Raw genomic sequence first — 18,855 nt, forward strand, 5'->3', positions numbered from 1 at the left:
ATTCATTTTCTCCCACAAACCATCAGCAAAGTGACTTTCTCCTTGGAGGACAGATGGCTGGTCAAGTAATGCTGCGACTGAAACTCCACCAGCCAGAGTTAGATGCACAGAAAAACAAAGGCCATAAAAACGGTTTTGGTCTCGATGCTCTCATTCCTCCCCGGGATGATGATCTTGATTGCGTCTCATCACAACATGTGGTTTGCAACAGATGTTGTTCCACGTCACACACGAATGAAAATCGGCCTGCAGACACTGATTATTTTATATATTAGCGGCGACCTTTTTCATCGCCCTCCTCACACGACCTCCCAGCTGGCGGCCGTTGTCATTCCAACATTCCAAACTCCACTTAAGCTCTTCACACTTGAGTAAATGTTCCTCAAACTCTGACATACAATACGTTTCCCTTTACTCTGAGAATACTCTTGATTGAAAACTTATTTTTTACTTGTGATATCTTTTAGTATCCAAATAACTTCGCCACTTCTACACCGGTTTGGCATCTCGATCCACAGCTGCAAAATGCAAATCCAATGGGTTGGCGTTTTTCAGTATGTGTCCATCCATTCTCCCTCTATCCTCTCACACAGCCATTTGAGCCCACAAGTCTATTCTAGCAATCCTTTTCAGCCTTTCCCGTTAAAGGTTTTACAAATGACAAAGGGAATTTTGTCTCTGCAGTTTTATTGGCTTGTGGGAGCCCCTGTCTCTGACCCCGGAGGCATGTTAGAGAAGTGGCCAAGTCAGGACAGGAAGACTGACAGAGAACTTGTCCCCCAGCGAGCCTGACAAAGTAGTTGCCTGTGTTGGACGGGAAGACAGGGCCCTGGCCAAGCACACTGTTCAAATCAAATGGCTTGTGGTTTTTCTGGCCCTCTGTCTTCTGTTGATACATCCTTTATGAGTGCTCGGAGGCTAAATAAAACAGGTTTAGACAATATGCGAATGACTGTGCTTTGCACTCCATAAACCAGTTTGCTGTAATTGATGCTGCTGGACTGTCTGTTAAGTTGTTCTGCACGTTTCCCCCGTTTTTAGTCAGAATGAAATGGTCATGGAGAGTTGTAATGAAACTAAAAAGTCAACGAAAAATGTAATCAGGCTTCTGTTAAAGCAGACAAAGTGGTGTGTCCTCTAATTCCATTAGTGCAGTTCTTATCAATTGTTTATTGTCTGTCATAATGTTCCCAACTTAACGACTTTCAGAAAATATACAAGCACTGAATTTGTTTTGTTTTGTTATTTCTTATCTCAAAAGTACAACTTGTGGATTCTGAAGTTGTAAAACAATAAAAAAAATTCTCATTCAATTCATGGTCTAAAGATGCTGTTACAGACCAACGATTGAAACAGATGAAAAGGACATTTGCTTATGAACAAGTAAACACAATAAAAAGTTCAGCAGAACTGAAACAGAGTTAAGAGGTTAGCATTAACCAGTGGCAAACCAAACTGACCGGAGAACAAATTCACGTCACTAAAATGTGATCATTAAACTCTGTGATTGTTTATTAAACAATAACAGTCAGACTCGCCCTCCAGCAGTATCAGTCTTTGGCCCCCCCGCTATACTCAAGACGCCAAGAAACAAGAAATTGCTCCCAAATGTTGCCTTTAAACTGCGAGTGGTCATAAATCAGCAGTGCTGTTACACGGTCCAGTGTCACCAGCCTCAACAGCCATGTTTCTCTGTCACACACTGACATACAGCATGTCGTCTCTTCACTGGTTTTATTAAAAGCGTTTTATGATTTATTGCCATGCAAATAACTAACTACTGTCGGCTGCCATCTGCCAGATTTTGGTCCAAGGCTCAGAATCCTTTCACAGTACCATTCGAGATCTACAGCTAAAGTCAAACACATTGAAATGGGTTGAAACATGTTCATTGATTAGGATGGGAATCAACTCCTGTCAGAGGGCTGTCAAAACATCTCTTCATACAAAACCCTGAACTGTCAGCCATCTTTCCTCAACTGCTTGTAAAGTGCCCGGGTGAATGCTGGCTGCTGGCTGCTGGCTGCTGGCTGCTGGCTGTAAACTCCTCCGTCTCTTACGCTTTGCCAACATCCCGGTGACCTAAGTGTCACTTCTTACTCCAGTAACACCAGAACATTCACTTTATTCAGCTTTCCAGATCCATGGCGCCACACTCGATTTCACTGTGTCGACGTGGAGAGAAAGTCTCTCCGAATTGACTGACAAACATTAAAGTTTGAAAGGCCTTTTAATGAATTGTCTAATCTGTGCACCGTTGCCGGGCATGTTATGATGGCAGTGATTTATGTTGTTACTGTAACGTCACAACGGCAGTGATGTTTATTTTGGAAAAAGGAGAGTGAGGTTGTAAATATTAATGTTGTGCTCCCCCTCTCTGTGCGCTCTCGCCTTGCAGATATTGACGAGTGCGTTAATGAAACCATCTGTGGGAACTACGGCTTCTGCGAGAACACAGACGGCTCCTTCCGCTGCCAGTGTGACCAAGGCTACACCAACCCGGCAGGAGACATGAGCAAATGTGTTGGTCTGTATCTGCTCTTCAATAAATCATTTTTTTTACATTACTTGTTCAAAAATAAGTGTGGTGATACGATATGTTTTTCTAAAACTCCGATGAAATCACCAAAACTAACAATGAATACTAACAAGTACTGTCTGTGTAGCCAAAGCCTGATGAAACTCACTCCCTGCCAACTCACTAGGGCACCAAATGTGTATAACGCCGCGTCTGAAAATAGTCCCCAACGAATGCTCTATTCACACCTGTTTGAGTAAGGTTTGCTGAAAACAACAGTGCCCAGATGTGTTCCAAAATCCACAATCTGATTTGAACCATTTAGACAAAGGGTCGCCTAATTCACGGCACAAATTTAGAGTATACAAAGAAATGTCGAATCAATAGGGATTCAATCACTACACACAAATGTCTGTATCCAGAATTCACTTTCATTGATTATTTGCTGTCTGATATGAATTTCTCTTCGAAGGACGAGACGATGAAGATCGTTTTGTGTGATCTCGCTGCGACCTTGTCGGGCGCATGCCATGTGCGTACGTGCCTGATCCTACTGACCTCACGCCCTCCTCTCCTGTCTCCCTCAGACGTGAACGAGTGCGAGATGAGCTTGGCGCTGTGCGGGGAGGCCCTGTGTGAGAACTTCGATGGCAGCTTCCTGTGCATCTGCCCCAACGACAATGAGGAATTTGATCCCATCACCAGCCAGTGCCGCTCCCTGGGTAATGGAGCAGGACTAGCACTCACTGTGACCCACGGGACTTAATTCTCCATCCCATCATTGGGAGACGGAGTTTTCCCTGATTTAATGAGCCGTCTCTCATTATCCAAACAAGGGTGACGAGGCGGACATGACTTACTCCACGTCTCTTGACCTGGCTGTTTCCATTTGTTTTCTAGGCTGGGGTTGTGGTTGGGTGGGTTGCCTTCGAAAAATTCTATTAGTCTAATCCCTCGAACGCATGATGAAGTAACTCCTCCAGTAAATAACCTAAGTGCCTAGTTACTGTAAACCTATTTCCTCACCAAGACAAACAGGGATAAGGTGTAGCCAATGGCAATTAGCGCTAAAGACACATTGCTCTCTTCCGTGCTAAAATGATCTTATTAAGTGCAGAGGTTGCAGATATGCAACGTATTGCGATTTCAGAATGACAGAAGGGGGCTTTTGAGTCATGGAAACACCATCCCATCTCCATCTTGATAGGCGTATGTGTACACGAATTGGGCGTATTTACATTATTAGGCGGCGCGCCCTCAGCGGGGATGTTTTTTCTTCTGCCTGGGCACTAAACCCCAGCTATGCCTCTGTGTACCTTTTTGCCACATTCCGCTGTTTGCTTTTGACGTGTGTTAATCAATCATGTGAGAGTGAATGGTGTGTTGACTCACATGCCAGTGTTTCCATTTGGCTAAGCCCGCAGCTTACGGGTGAAATGCCTGAGCCCATGCCTTTGGACAAATGAGCAGGCTCAGCAGTGGCAGGCGAGGGTAACGCACTACCTGCTGGAGGCATGTGGATGCACTAGATGCTGTCACTGTGATTAAGTTTGCCCCCCCCTGACTTACCAAATCCCAACCACCTCCACAGGTGTGCTTCTGTAGCTAGCCATGACCTCTGACCTCCCTGTTCTAAAGAAATGCTTCCTTTGTTCTCCTACAGCTGATATGCACCCGACACCCGCTGCCGGAGTCCCTCATTCCTCTCCCTCAACTGAGGAGAGGAAAGAGTGCTACTATAACTTGAATGACGCCAACTTCTGTGACAACGTCTTGTCTCGCAACACCACCAAGCAGGAGTGCTGCTGCACGGTGGGGGCCGGCTGGGGGGACAACTGCGAGATCCACGCCTGTCCTGTCCCAGGAAGAGGTACGATAATCTGTGTTGACGCTGTAGAATATAGTGGGTTGAAGATTATACAGTGCGTGTTGTAATATTTTTTTCATCTTGTCTTTCACTAATGAATCCATTTTTTTATTTTGCAGATGATTACAACCAGTTGTGCCCTCATGGCAGTGGATTATTACCCCTGCCTGTCCCCTCTACACAAAATCTGGGAGAACAGCACCCTTACATAGGTACTTTCTAGCATAAATACTTTTTATTTTATTGATATCCATGAGCTTTTATAGCTTCCCTTCACACACAAAGTTACATTGGCACAGACAGGTGCAATGTCCATTTTACTTCCACCTGGATAAAGCATTTAAGACATTTACGACACACTCTCTACAGCTAGCCACGGCTTAATGGTATACCTGCCTTCACACCGGACTAATTACATTGACCATAGGGTGTCTTTACAGCTTCTTTACAGCAGTGAATAACGTTTAAAGCAGGGTGCCACTGTTTTGACTGTTGTTACTTTCCATCTCGCGTATGTAACACCAAGGTGTGAATCTCTGTCTCCCCTCAGATGCAAACGAGTGTGAGATGTTTGGATCAGACATCTGTAAGAATGGACAGTGTTCGAATCTCTTTTCTACTTATACCTGCTACTGTCGCTCTGGATTCTACTATGACAACATCCGGCTTGAGTGTGTGGGTAAGAAATGGCTTCTATTTTTACTTTTCAACCTTTGAAACAGATAAACTGGGATGTCACTGTGTAGGTTTATATTCTAGATAATTGGTCCCCCATGTCTCATGCCAGTGTTTTTGGCTACTCTCATGATTAAAATGCTGAATCTTGTACCTCATTACTTCATATTGTAATTTCTGTCTCTTTAAATGTGTTTCTAGATTACGATGAGTGTGGGTTTGGAAGCGCCTGTGAAGATGGGGCGTGTGTTAACACGGCCGGGTCTTTCAACTGTTTCTGCAGTCCTCCATTAGTCCTGGACGGCACACGCCGGCGCTGCATTGGCCTCAACGCCACAGAAGGTGTTACAACAAAAATAAATTGAAATGTTAAGTTTCCCTGTGGTAGAATTTTAAATATTATTTTACTGTTATTAATCAGGTAGTGATCAACAAAGAGCAAACTTGTAAAAACAATCAATTTAGGGCTGAACCGAATAATCAATTAGCTGATCAGCGCAGTGTTTAGTCGTGGATGGAGTCCTTACAGTTGAACGATTGTAATGGACAGTTTAGAAGTTCATTTTGTTCACTTTATTCAGGTGATATAAACAGCTGGATCTTTAGTTTACGCCTTTTCTTCCTCCTCATTCTATCTCCCAGAAACTCTAGAGCCGGATCACGATGTGCACATGGATATTTGCTGGCAGCGTCTTGAGGGGGACAACATCTGTTCACAACCCCTGCAGGGACACAGAAGTACATACACCGAATGCTGCTGCCTGTGGGGCATCGCATGGAGTGGACAGTGTGCCTTCTGTCCCAGGAAAGACTCCGGTGAGAAGATGCACATAAGACAACGACTGTAATTCCTGTCTTTGTATTAACACATCGCTGTTATTAGCATCCAAAATATAACTCCACCGTGTGCTGCTGTCGTTCAGATGACTTCGCAGTGATGTGCAACCGTCCTCGGGGAGGAGACACAGACAGTCTGAGAGAGAGGCCAGGATATGAGTACGGTCTTGAGGGGCCAGAGGAGTCTTTTGTTCCTCCTTACTGGGACAGTTATGGCGGCCCTGCAGGACCCTATGACATCCCTGAAGGCATTCCTCTCTTTAATGACAATGACTACGGCGTCCAGCAGCCACTTCCCCGTGTTCCCATTCAACGACCACGAGAGCAGCAGCCACGACCAGTGGATTCCTATGCTGGTGGGTAAATGCATCCTGTATAATATACAGTATTCGACTGTTTACGGAGCTTGATGTGCTTTCTTCCATATTTCTGTGTCCAATCAGAGCGCTACGATGGCTTTGAGGGTCTCCGAGCGGAGGAATGTGGAATCCTGAACGGGTGTGAAAACGGTCGCTGCGTTCGTGTGCGAGAAGGCTACACCTGTGACTGCTTCGACGGCTACGAACTTGACCTGACCAAGATGGCCTGTATAGGTGCGTTCTTTCCCCAGCATCCATCTTTGATAAGTTCCTCGACAGACCACCCACGTGCAGGCTCTGTGCTCCAAGTTGAAATGTTCAGGGACTTTCTAGAGTGAATAGGGAATCCATCACGTCATTTAATCTTGTTTTAAAATGCGGTGTTGAATCTCAAAATCCAGCCGCAGTGAACTTCGGGTTTAAGTCTTTTGGAGCCAGGACTTGGATTAATTTCAGTGAGGTAACCCTTCGTGCAGTATATCATCAAGCTCAAGGAGAAGCATTGAATTTAACAGCCTTGCATTAAGTTATGTTTTATGGGAAACTAATGAAAGCAGGGTACTATTTAAAACCATCGTGTGTTACCCTTTGGTCTGAAAGTCCCTAGTCACACTCTGCCAAGAGAAAGGAGACCTTGAATGTTTGCCACTCCGTGTATTACATGAGATACTATATCTTTTAAGTGTACTTTGTTTGTTTTGTCAGAAAGTGAGACTTTCTTGTTGTAATGAAATGCTATGATTACAATATTCTGTCTGCGTACAAGTTTATCAGCTCCAAGGCCAGACGGTTTCCCAAGGAAAGTGATTGAATTCCAACCCTGTGGAAACATGTGGGAGCTGTGCAGCTCGTGCCATGCCTCCTTTTATAAATATCCCCACTAGCATATCCCCAGCAGAACATGACATAAACAGAAGGAGGGTCATCTGAGATGGACGGCTATGAGATGACAATCAGACCTCCCGTGCTGACAAAGGCAAAGAAAAATCACTCGAAGGCCAAAAGGAAACATAATCCAATGCATTGTTAATGTCACCATCTTTCTCAACAGTTCAGTGCTCGAGATGGCTGGCGAATCAAGTTCAGAGCCCATCTAGCCCGACACACAACATGACCTCATGTTTGATTAAAGATATACAAGAGGAAATATTAAGCAGCATATCGTTGGTGTTGAGTAAAACCCCCGTACCTCCAAATGTGAGCCTTTGTGAAACTAATTGAAACACTCTGGTTTATTGCTCACAAGATTGCGTAACAATTTCCACAATCTCAGCTCATCTTAATAGCTGTTGTGGAGCTTTTGATCATATCACATGATCTCTATCAGGACGTGGAGTTTGCCCAGTTGTCATGGGATTGTAAAGGGATGCAACTGACGATTATTTTCATAATCAATGAATCTGCTGATTATGTTTGACTACGGAAAAGTAATCATAAAAAAACACATTAGGTGGGCTGGGGGGGGGGGGGGGGGGGGGGGGGGGGGGTTAAATGCAGCAACATCATTTTGACGCTAAAACTTACGTACTTCGACCAAATTTTTCATTTTTGGATTTTGAATACATAAGGAACACTACTGGGAAGTTAAAGAAAAATATGAAAATCCAAAAAAACTATTATATTAACAATGGAAAGAGGAAAAGAAAGAAAGAAGGGAAGTTAAAAATGAAATCAAAATTATATAAATGATTCTAGCATTCCAGTATCCCACTCCTCATATACCCATAAGGCCACTCGGCAGCAGATGTGGCGCAGGCAGATGTTTGAGCTGTGAAATCTCCTTTGCCGACTAACTCGTCATGTCTCCTTTTCCTTGCAGACATAAACGAGTGTGAGGACATCAGCGACAATGTGCCCTTGTGTCAGAACGGGGAGTGCACCAACACAGAGGGGTCGTATAAGTGCACCTGTTTGCCGGGCTTCGTGGCCTCCGCAGAGCCCCACAAATGCATCCCAGAGATCCCAGAGTCTGAGCTGGTGGAGACAGGAAACTGAGACAGACTGCTGGCTTCTCCTGCTCCCTCAACGATCACCTTCCACCCCTCTGCCCTTTTCCCCCGGGGGCCTGGCACTAAACATCCAACAGCAACGCTGAGACATCCAAACTCGTTTCCCTACACACACACACACACACACACACACACATATATACACAGACACAAACATACAAAAGCACACAACGCATCCATACCCCCTCATACACATTCAACAGGACCAGGAATTGTGCAGTGAATGTATTACATGGGATTTAGTATTCACCAGATATCCATTTGCCTTAAAGGGATTTTGTGGACTGATCTTTTTTTATTCAGTAACCCCAGGCAATTTGATATGCAGATATATTTTCCACATTATTTTCTCTGTCACTTTTTTTTTTTTTGTTGTGTTATTTATTTCATTTGCATGACGGGCCTCTGCAAACATAGAAAGCGACCTATTTCAGAGGGCATACTTGATTCCTCTTGTTTTATTTGTCTCAGTAATTGACCTCAGAGACAGCGTGGGGAGGAAACAAATGTCTTTTGTTGGAGAAGGAATGTCATAAGAAATCAGCCACTCATAAATCAGTTTGTGCCTCACTGTCAAACCTCTCACCAGTTTTCTCACTCAGTCATGTGATTAGCATTGGCCTTGGACTAAATACGAGGCCGGGTTTGATAAACATCAGAAATTCAAAGAAAGAACTTTAAACCACAACCGCCTTTCTATTCTTCAAGATTAACCCCAGGCTGAAGGATCTCCGGACCAAGAAGTGAGAAGTCAACGCAGCCAAACTTACACATTAACAACGTCAGCCTTTACGTGGGCCTGGACAGACTGTAGATGTATATGATGATCTCTGTAATGTGGCAACAGGTATAACATGCCTTCCTCTGTTTGACACCATTTTTACAACCTTAAAACCCGCAGTTAAGTAGGGAAACACGGACTCAGTTGCTGATCCCGACAGTATTACTTGTTTTATACTTCTGTAAAAAAAACATGTTTTGACTTATCAAAGTCTAGGCTACATGCTAGCCTAACTTCTGAAACCACAAGAAGGTTGATTCAGTTGAAGTTATGCTCAAATATCACAGCTTAAAATGAAAGATCAGTTTTATGTACCAGTGTCGCACAGGCAAAAGGATCCCAGATCTCACATCAGACCATTTTTGCATCTCTGAATGCATGTAAAGACACAGGCTTCGTTGGAGAGGTTTGGTATGTTTTGTACAGATCTAGTACTATGTATTATTTTTGATACATATTCTCTTAATGCATTATACCAATATTTTGTTTGACATAAAACATAAAATGTAAGAAAAATCTGGCATTATAGCTTTGTAGATTTATACATGTCTGTAAAAATGTTTTTTTTTTTTAAGCATATCTTTTTATGTATGAGGAGAGTGGCTGACACTGTACCAGAGGAACTGTGTGTATACCCTGCCCTGTGGCGCAGACAATGAAATATATTTTTTTGGAAGTGGCAGCACTGTTCTGACTACAGACATTTTGTCTCTTCAAGTTCATTACAAACACAATGCTTTTGAAATGCAAGCACCGACTTATGTGTGTCACAACGTTAAGGCTAAATATTAGTAATTGTGAACATCATTTCTTTTAGTCTCTGTTGGATCCTTATGTCATGAATGTATCACAGACGGTATCAGCCTACTCATTTGGTTTCTGAACTCTCACTTATACCTTTTTGTCTTTTATATTCAGGTTTAATGGCATTATCTGTCTAATGGACTGAACTTCTCAGCAACGCAGAAACATAAAAGTCTAATTTCAACTTTGGACGATGACTATAAGTTCACGACTAATACCCTTAACATGCATTCATAACCTATTAACCGAAAGTTGTACAAATATTTCCACTTGATGTCCACTGTACTTTACTGTGCTGTTCAAATCATCGGCAAAGTTGGAATATTTAAAGCCTTTTTAAAAGCCGCAAATAACTTGAGATAAATGTCTTGTTGTAAAGCTGTGGTCATTGGAAATATCGTGCTCATTCATTTTGTTTACCTCTTGACTGTAATCGCTATCAGTCATCAAAATAAAAACATAAAATATATCAACCTCTTTGAAAGTTTTCTTTGAAAAAAATTAAAATGGCACCAAACACACATTGCATTGACCGTGTGTATGCATATTCACATAGTAATTTGCTGCTTGGGAAGTTTATTTGTTTTAAAACAACAGTAAGTATGTTATTTGTAGTATATAGTACACTATGACTACTAATGATAAGAAAGGCACTATAGACATTATTCTTACACCAAGCAGTTTAGTTCTTGAACAGTTGGGTGTGGGTATGCACATGCATAGCTGGCACATTATTGTGTGATGTAAGGGGTCAGAGGTGTGTGTTTGGCACTGATGGAAGACATATTCAGTCATTTACAAAAGTAGTAATACCACAAGGTAAAAATACTCCATTACAAGTAAAGTTGTTATCACCAAATGTACTTTCAGCTATCAAATGTATTTATCATGCATTAAAGACCCCTTTCAGAGTGTTGTATTACTAAACACTATTGTTGTTGGATTATTGTATTATATTATATATACTAGCAAGTAATCAGCATTTTTTATGGTGCATTTCACCTGATTCATATACTATTTATATATAGATTTATATATAAATATAGTGATATAGAAGCATTGCGTCACACAAAATGGAAATACATTAGTGCACCTCAAATTGTGCTTTCAGTATAAATTACTTGAGCAAATGCACTTAGTTTCTTACCACTGGTGTATAGGGGTATTTGACTATGGATATCAATGACAAATTTAACATTTCTGGGGACCAGAAATGCCGACTGTATTAATTTTTAAACGAAAAAAATAAGATTTAGTCTACGGTTTGATCTCTGTTAATTTCTCTGTCAGAATCATGTCTTAAACTACATCGCCCTCTAACGGCCAAATAGCACATTACATCACTGCTTTCCCATTTTCCATGAATTTTTCCCATTGGTTAACCAGGGAAGTAATCCAGATGGATTCTGGGAAATTGTGTTTACCCTTCAACGCCCACCTTCACATAAAGTAAACAGTAGAATACACCTCCCAGAAACCACCTCGCTTCATACGTGTTCCGTTGACTCGAGCTACCATACCTCTCGTGCACTAACTGTGATGCTAATGCAAACCTTTGAATAATAAAACGGTTATTTGAGGCGAAAGAGTCCGTTAGTCCTCTGTCACATATTATCGTGCGGAATGCCGCCTTTTGACGAGCGGACACTTGGTTAGCAAGCTAGGAAAGGTATGTTATCGTTAAGAAAAGGTTAATAGCTTAGCTGCAATGTAACAGATACTGTAATAAGTGATCATTTGTTGACTTGGAAAGGTGAGTAATTCACTGTCAACATCGCTTGTTTTTATATCCGTATTAAATCTAGCTAATATCTAACGTTAGCTGTGCTAAATGTTGTTATTTGCCCCAGACAGCACAGCTTTACATCTTCTACATAACACCCATTTATTAGCTATTTTGTAATATATTATCAAACGTTAGGTAGTGTTATATTAGACTTAACGTCACGTGGTTTGGAAGCGGGTCTGGTCCCAGTTTATTAAAGGTTTCATTTCCTAATGGCAAAGGAAGAATGCTTTCCACAGTTGAACACAACAGGGGACACTTCAGCACTGCGAAACAGGAAACACTTCCCCACATCAGCAAAGCCCCTCCAAAGGACATCAAAGGACAAAGACAGTCCAACTGCTGGACACTGGCCAGAAGATGTCACTCAGTCTTCAAATGGGACATCAGGAAACTTCAGTAAGGATCCCCAAAGCAGTGGAGTGCTGCTGATGCTGGTGGTGGGGCTGTCTTTCTCCACACGCCTCTACAAGATAACAGAGCCCCCTCATGTGTGGTGAGTCAAAGTCCTGCATGCCATGTAGATTGTGTGCATCTTTAGCGTGTGCCATGTTTTTAAACACGGCGACTCTGTCTCGACGTTTCAGCTGGGATGAGACGCACTTTGGAAAGATGGGAAGCTACTACATCAACAGGACCTTCTTCTTCGATGTCCATCCTCCTCTTGGAAAAGTGAGATCACAAAGGATCCCTTTACCTGTCGTGTCTTCAGGGGGAAACCTCTCCAGTATGAGTATTGATCTCCATTCATCTGTTGCAGATGCTGATCGGTCTCGCCGGTTACATGACGGGTTATGATGGCACCTTTCCTTTCGTAAAGCCAGGAGATAAATATGAACACCACAACTACTGGGGGATGAGAGGAGTATGCTGTTTTCCACACAAGAAAGCCTTCTCTTTTGTTATTGGTTAACAGACATTAAGGCTGCTGATATGCCTGTCCTGCCTCTTGCTCAACAGTTTTGTGCCGTGTTGGGCTCCTTTCTCCCAATCTTTGCCTACCTCATAGTGCTGGAGTTATCTCAGTCGTACACTGCTGCTCTCATCACTGCCACCCTGCTCATATTTGGTGAGTAATCGTCATTTTAGGTCTCTTTCACTGATCTTACAAACAGCAATTTTAAATGTCCTTGTACTTTATGTCCTCCTCCTGACAGACACCGGCTGCATCACCATTTCCCAGTACATCCTGTTGGACCCGATACTACTGTTCTTCATCATGGCAGCTGTGCTGAGCATGGTCAAGTTCAACCAGCAGAGGTACAGGTAGCACACCACTGGGACTTGTTTTGAAGTGTGTCTGCCTTCTCCTATGCAAATGCAATAACAGTGAGCTAATGGATGACGATAGTCGATAAATTCAACCGGTTAATCATCAATTATTACTCCTTTAATTCGGTAAAAAATTGCCACACATTTGCTGGTTTCAACTACTCATATAAGATGGCTTTAATATTGCCGATTTATTTTTTTTGTTCAAAATAATTCGATTTAAAAGCTCGTTTTGGACACATCTTTATTTGTGAGATTTTTTTTTGACCAACTAATTAACTGATTGCTAGAAAAAAATGATTAATCAGTATGATCAAATAATTGCAGTTCCAGTCCTAAAACAATCAGTCTTCCAACAAGAGTAACACATGCCTGCTCATAATTTATTATTAAGCAGTGTTTGGCGTTTGCTGTTGTTTTCAGGCCTTTCTCTTGGTACTGGTGGCTGTGGCTGGTACTGACTGGGGTGAACCTTGCTGGGGCATTGGGGGTGAAGTTTGTGGGTCTGTTTGTCATCCTGCTGGTGGGGCTGAACACAGTCTGGGACCTCTGGAGACTTCTGGGAGACCTGAGCCTCTCACTGGTAAACGGCAGCATATTCTTGCATGGCAGTGGTAACTGATTGTGTTGATGAGTAGCGCCAGAGGATTTACTGTTCTGTGCTTATTTTCTGGCTCCAGGTGGACATTACAAAGCACTTCCTGGCTCGTGTTGTCGGACTCATCCTGCTTCCACTCTTCCTCTATGTTACAATCTTTGCCGTCCACTTTGTTGTGTTGAACAAAAGGTGTGTCTGACTGCTACGTATAGCCTTGTATTGCATGGAGACATCTACATTTTTTGGGTAATCATGATCGTTTCCTCCCTCCAGTGGACCGGGCGACGGCTTCTTCAGTTCAGCCTTTCAGTCCCGACTAATCGGGAACAATCTACACAATGCCTCCATGCCTGAGTGTGAGTGTGTGAATATATCACATGATGCTGCAGCTGTGTTTACTACAACATCTGTAAGAAATGTAGGCATTCCCTTAGTATTGATGACAGCCAGATGGGCTGAAACGTTCACTTACATTTTACTGTCTTTACAAAGTAACATTTTACAGTTTTAATATTAAGGCTTATTGTTCTATTTTATATCTGGTTCCATAATGGGCTATTGTGATGGTTCCTTGGTCATTTAAACTACGTTTCAAAAGTAATTTTGTTTTAAATGTAGTCGTTTCTTGTGCTTTGTAATAATTTGTGGCAATATGTTGTTCTTCTGATGCAGACCTGGCTTATGGCTCCACCATCACAGTAAAAAACCTCCGTATTGCTGGAGGCTATTTGCACTCTCATTGGCACTTATACCCAGAGGGAGTGGGAGCAAGGCAGCAGCAGGTTAGGCTAACGGTTCAAATGGAAAACATTCTCACACATAATTAAATATCTTATCATCAGCATTTTATTTACTTTTTTCTCTGCTATTCCCTTACAGGTGACGGCATATCTCCATAAGGACTACAACAACTTGTGGCTTGTTCACAGACAGGATCATAATGAATGTGAGACGCAGTTGATTTGCTGTTAAGAGATATCAGTGGCGTTCATTCAAGTCACGAGGAAGTAATGTACGAGCCTCTTGTTGTTTGTCTCTACTAAGCTCAATCTGAGACACCTGATCTGGTTCGTCATGGTGACATCATTCGACTGGAGCACAAAGAGTAAGTTAATGAAAGACATATTATATAATGACCCCTGAGTCAAAGGATGTCTCACATCTCGATGTCGTTCCCGGTCCTTTCAGAACAACTCGTAACCTTCATGGTCACCTCCACGAGGCTCCTCTGACCAAGAAACACTTCCAGGTCACAGGCTACGGCATCGTGAGTGCACTTACTACTTTTTTGCACTTTCCTGCTCTGTATGGTTGACTGTAGGGATGCTACCTTTGGCCCGTTCTCAGAATGGCACAGGCGACACCAACGACCTGTGGCAGGTGGAGGTGTGTGGAGGCCGGAAGGGAGACCTGGTGAAGGTGCTGCGCAGCAAAGTCCGCTTTCTGCACCGAGCCACCGGCTGTGTGCTGTACTCGTCTGGAAAGACTCTCCCAAAGTGGTAAAACTAGTCTTTCTCTGCTCCTCCTTTGCTGTTCAAGATCCACTATGTACTGTGGAGGAGGAAGTATTAAGATCCTCTACTTAAGTTAAAGTACTAGTACCACACGGTAAGAATACACTGTTCTGCATTGAAAAGTATGTCGGCATAATAAGGAAATGTACTTAAAACATTTAAATAAAAGTACTAAATGCAGAACAATGTCCCCTGTGACTGTTATGTTAATATACTATATATTATGTATTATTATTATGTATTATATTGTAGAAATTGGCAGAGGTAGAGCTTATTTCTAACTATTCTTGTTCTACTATTATTGTGAAAGACTGCAACTCTTGATTATATTCTCCATTACTCGTTTGATTGGTTTGTAAACATTCTGAATACAGTGAGAAATGCTGTCACGATTACCCAGAGTCCCAAGGGAAAGTTTCATTCATAATTCATGATTATTAAAAAAAAATAAGGAAAGCAGCGAACCCTCACATTTGTGAAGCGGGAACCGTGAAATGTTTTTGCTTGAGAAATTACTCGATCGACTATCAATTTGTTTTCTGTTAATTTATTGAAATGTTGGGGAGTGTAATTTACATCAAAACATCATATTATCTAAGCTCTTCTGGTGTTTTTTTATGCAAAAATATTAAGTTGTTAAGTCAGAAAAACAAAAAAAGACTAAAGTAAAAGTACTTTGTACTCAATTCCAGTACTTGAGAAAATGTACTTGGTTACATGCCACCACTGATTATGTATTTGTGCTCAGGGGCTGGGAGCAGGTGGAGGTGACCTGCAGTCCCTACTTGAAGGAGACTCCGAGCTCTCAGTGGAACATTGAAGATCACATCAACCCCAAATGTAAGAAAACGCACTCCTTGTGCTCCTGAGTTTCTGTCTACACTTCATGACGTCCGGCACTAACCAACATGTTCCTTCTGCTCTCGTGTGTTCCGGCAGTGCCCAACATCAGTCTGTCTGTGCTGAAGCCCCATTTTCTGGAGATCTTGCTGGAGTCCCACATTGTTATGATCAGAGTAAGACACAATGAGAAGAGCTGCTGATCCGTCTGCGTTTGATCAGAACTCATTTATTGACAGTAGATGTGTCTCTTTAGGGTAACAGTGGCTTGAAACCCAAAGACAATGAGATGAACTCCAAACCCTGGCATTGGCCCATCAACTACCAGGTGCATTGAATGATCTACATCATAAAAGTTTGTTTTTTGTACAATTCTAATTGAATGCATGAGCACTTTTAACGACTACACTGTTCTTTGTTTTGTTTATGTAACAGGGCTTGAGGTTTTCTGGAGTGAATGACACAGAGTATCGTGTTTACCTGCTGGGGAACCCTGTAAGTCCGTCTTCAGCTTGCTCCATGTGTCCTGTTGTCGCTCTTCTCTGACCAAACGCACATTAACGCTCTCGTGATTTAATACTCTGTTTCTTCAGGTGGTGTGGTGGATGAACCTGGCCAGTTTGGGATTGTATCCTATCATGGTGGCAGTGGCGTCTATAGCCCTCCAAAGAGGTTTCTCATTGGGCCAAAAAAGAATAGGTACGATTATTGACTGACTGACTGATCAGCAGCAGTAAATACATGATTTAAACATGAAATAAATGTATCTGTACTCCACTCTGTCATCCAGAGCATGCTCTTGTGCTTATGAGAGAAGGAGGACTGCTGCTCCTTGGTTGGCTGCTGCACTATGCACCTTTCTATATAATGGGGCGTGTCCTCTACTACCACCACTACTTCCCTGCAATGCTCTTCAGCAGCATGCTAACAGGTACCAGCTCCCACTGCATTACAGCTGCTTCCTTTATACCAGAGGTTTTCAGGGGGGGGGGGGAAAGAGACGTGATGCAAAGACACCACATGATGTGAAAGGCAATTAATGTACCTGCAGACGATTAACGCAATTTGCATCACAAACACATTTTTAGATTCTGTGTGACTTCTGCGGATATCACTGTCAATTATGGTTAAAGATCCATATATTCACCTAGAAATCATAGGGGAAAAAAATATACTACTTTTAACTACACAACTTGCTCGAGAATCATCAGGTTTTTAAGTTTTCTTACAGTACAGCAGTGGGAACATTGCAGACAGGAGCTGCACCAAACTTATATTGGTGCCAATTTGCCAAAATGTAAACAAATATCGGACCTACAGCCTGTAGCCTACAGCTCAGTGACTCAATGGCAACATTTTACTTCCTGTTTAGATCCTGTTTCAGATTATAGAGCATGATCAGGGTTAGATTTTCTAAACTCCTGGAAAGAAAACAAAGCAGTCATGTTGGTCACAGCGTTATAGCCTTCTGTTTGTTTTTTCACAGGAATCACATTCGACGTTCTGTTGAAAAGCACTGACCTGCTGCTCCACCCACCGTATTCTGATTGGCTGCAGAGACTCGGGCAGGTGGTGGTTCTGTTCAGTGTTCTTTACAGGTGAGACGACAGGCAGAGTAACCTGCCTAGCCTGGTTGTAGATTACCACACAGCTCATTTTCTATTATAAGAGTGCTTCTTTTACACTATAAATCACTGTAATCCAATTTTCCGTCTGTTAGTTTCTACCTGTTCCATCCTCTCTCGTACGGCATGACGGGTCCTCTGGCACACGAGCCGGGCAGCGCCATGGCTGGCCTGAAGTGGATGGACTCCTGGGAGTTCTAGTCAAGAAGACACTAATATTGTTATGAACATGAGGGACTTTGTCTCACCGCCTTATGGTTTCACAGTGTTTACATAAGTAAGATCATTTTCATAAGGTACTGACAGCACACACTCCTATCGAATCTCGACCTGTCCGCGTATTTATGTGTCTCAACATTTTCAAGTATTGTAGTCTATAATGTGTAGAGAGTGCTTCATGAAACTGAACCTGAATTAGTGCAATATGGAAGCCAGACTGTTGTTGAGTATTAAGAGAGTAAAGTTCTCAACACTTCTCATCACCAAGCTGCCTTAACTCGCAACACATCTTACATCTTGGACTTATATGTGTGTATGCTGTATGTCACAGTGATATAAGCTAAAGTGCCTGAAAGGAAGTAACGAAAAAAAAAAGTGCAGATGTTGCAAGAAAACACTTTTTGTTACATAGTAATAGGCTATCGGAGACTGTATTTTCATTTGAGATTGTCTTGGTCTTAGTGCACGGTATTTTTATATTGTATATATCCATCAGTGCTCTGTTTTTACATCATAAGACTACTACTGACTCTGTGTCATGAACATTTCAGTTTGATCATTAAAAGGAGATATTCTTGTAGTCTGTGCTTATTTATGTTCATATCAATATTTCCTCTTGACTCTATTTTGTTTAACCCTCATTGCAGAGCATCTTGAGATTGAACATCGCTTTTTCAAGAATGTTCTGTCCCAGATATGCAGAAATAATGAGTGACAGACGGGTACAGTAATACACGATATGCCTCCAAATATGTAATAAATAGAAAAGAAAAGTATTGCAATCATACAAAAGATTTCAATGGCACAATTGGAATTGTCGTCTGTGATCTTGATCTATTTGTGACTGCTCTTAGTTTGGGTGTGGATGAAACTGAGCTCCTTGAAATTGTCATGACATCTGTATATTACTACATCAGAGGCAAAAAAAAGTACTTTAAGTCACTTTAAATAAAACCACTAAGAAGTGTACATTGCTGCTTACAGTCTGGTTCTCTGAGAAACTCAATTGAATTATTTATATGGAATTTATGTATTCCCAAAGTAAATAACAGGTTATGCCATAGGCTACATATAAAATAGAGAAAATCAGATTATGATAGATTGCTTGACATGCAGCAGTATTAACTTATTTGTGTAGTCAAAGGATGCGG

General features: G+C 42.0%; 2 protein-coding genes across 3 annotated transcripts in view; both read left to right on the top strand.

The window, feature by feature from the left end:
• Nucleotides 1-8,251, top strand: part of LOC142968108 (latent-transforming growth factor beta-binding protein 2-like) — a 71,858-nt gene extending 63,607 nt beyond the window's left edge. The window contains exons 32-41 of the mRNA XM_076107860.1: nucleotides 2,399-2,527; nucleotides 3,106-3,240; nucleotides 4,182-4,388; nucleotides 4,505-4,597; nucleotides 4,936-5,064; nucleotides 5,262-5,402; nucleotides 5,703-5,876; nucleotides 5,984-6,253; nucleotides 6,341-6,490; nucleotides 8,076-8,251. Of these exons, the coding sequence (XP_075963975.1) occupies nucleotides 2,399-2,527; nucleotides 3,106-3,240; nucleotides 4,182-4,388; nucleotides 4,505-4,597; nucleotides 4,936-5,064; nucleotides 5,262-5,402; nucleotides 5,703-5,876; nucleotides 5,984-6,253; nucleotides 6,341-6,490; nucleotides 8,076-8,251 (1,604 nt within the window). The remainder of the gene's footprint in view (nucleotides 1-2,398; nucleotides 2,528-3,105; nucleotides 3,241-4,181; nucleotides 4,389-4,504; nucleotides 4,598-4,935; nucleotides 5,065-5,261; nucleotides 5,403-5,702; nucleotides 5,877-5,983; nucleotides 6,254-6,340; nucleotides 6,491-8,075) is intronic.
• A 3,105-nt stretch (nucleotides 8,252-11,356) lies between these two features.
• On the top strand, nucleotides 11,357-18,284 carry pomt2 (protein-O-mannosyltransferase 2). 2 transcript variants are annotated; one of them, XM_076107889.1, is made up of 21 exons: nucleotides 11,357-12,132; nucleotides 12,224-12,308; nucleotides 12,397-12,501; nucleotides 12,597-12,705; nucleotides 12,794-12,902; nucleotides 13,332-13,491; nucleotides 13,589-13,695; nucleotides 13,780-13,862; nucleotides 14,179-14,288; nucleotides 14,386-14,452; nucleotides 14,551-14,611; nucleotides 14,695-14,773; nucleotides 14,854-15,005; nucleotides 15,769-15,860; nucleotides 15,960-16,036; nucleotides 16,117-16,188; nucleotides 16,296-16,355; nucleotides 16,454-16,559; nucleotides 16,651-16,791; nucleotides 17,347-17,458; nucleotides 17,581-18,284. In XM_076107889.1, the coding sequence occupies exons 1-21, from the start codon at nucleotides 11,849-11,851 to the stop codon at nucleotides 17,684-17,686; spliced, it is 2,277 nt and encodes a 758-aa protein (XP_075964004.1). In that variant the 5' UTR covers nucleotides 11,357-11,848; the 3' UTR covers nucleotides 17,687-18,284. The 2 variants fall into 2 exon arrangements, with proteins under 2 accessions (XP_075964004.1, XP_075964005.1); XM_076107890.1 differs by having other exon boundaries at nucleotides 12,794-12,896.
• Nucleotides 18,285-18,855: the final 571 nt, after the last annotated feature.

The sequence above is a fragment of the Anarhichas minor genome, unplaced genomic scaffold, assembly GCF_050575085.1.
Source record: "Anarhichas minor isolate MPS153535 unplaced genomic scaffold, ASM5057508v1 ptg000040l, whole genome shotgun sequence".
Taxonomy (NCBI): Eukaryota; Metazoa; Chordata; class Actinopteri; order Perciformes; family Anarhichadidae; genus Anarhichas; species Anarhichas minor.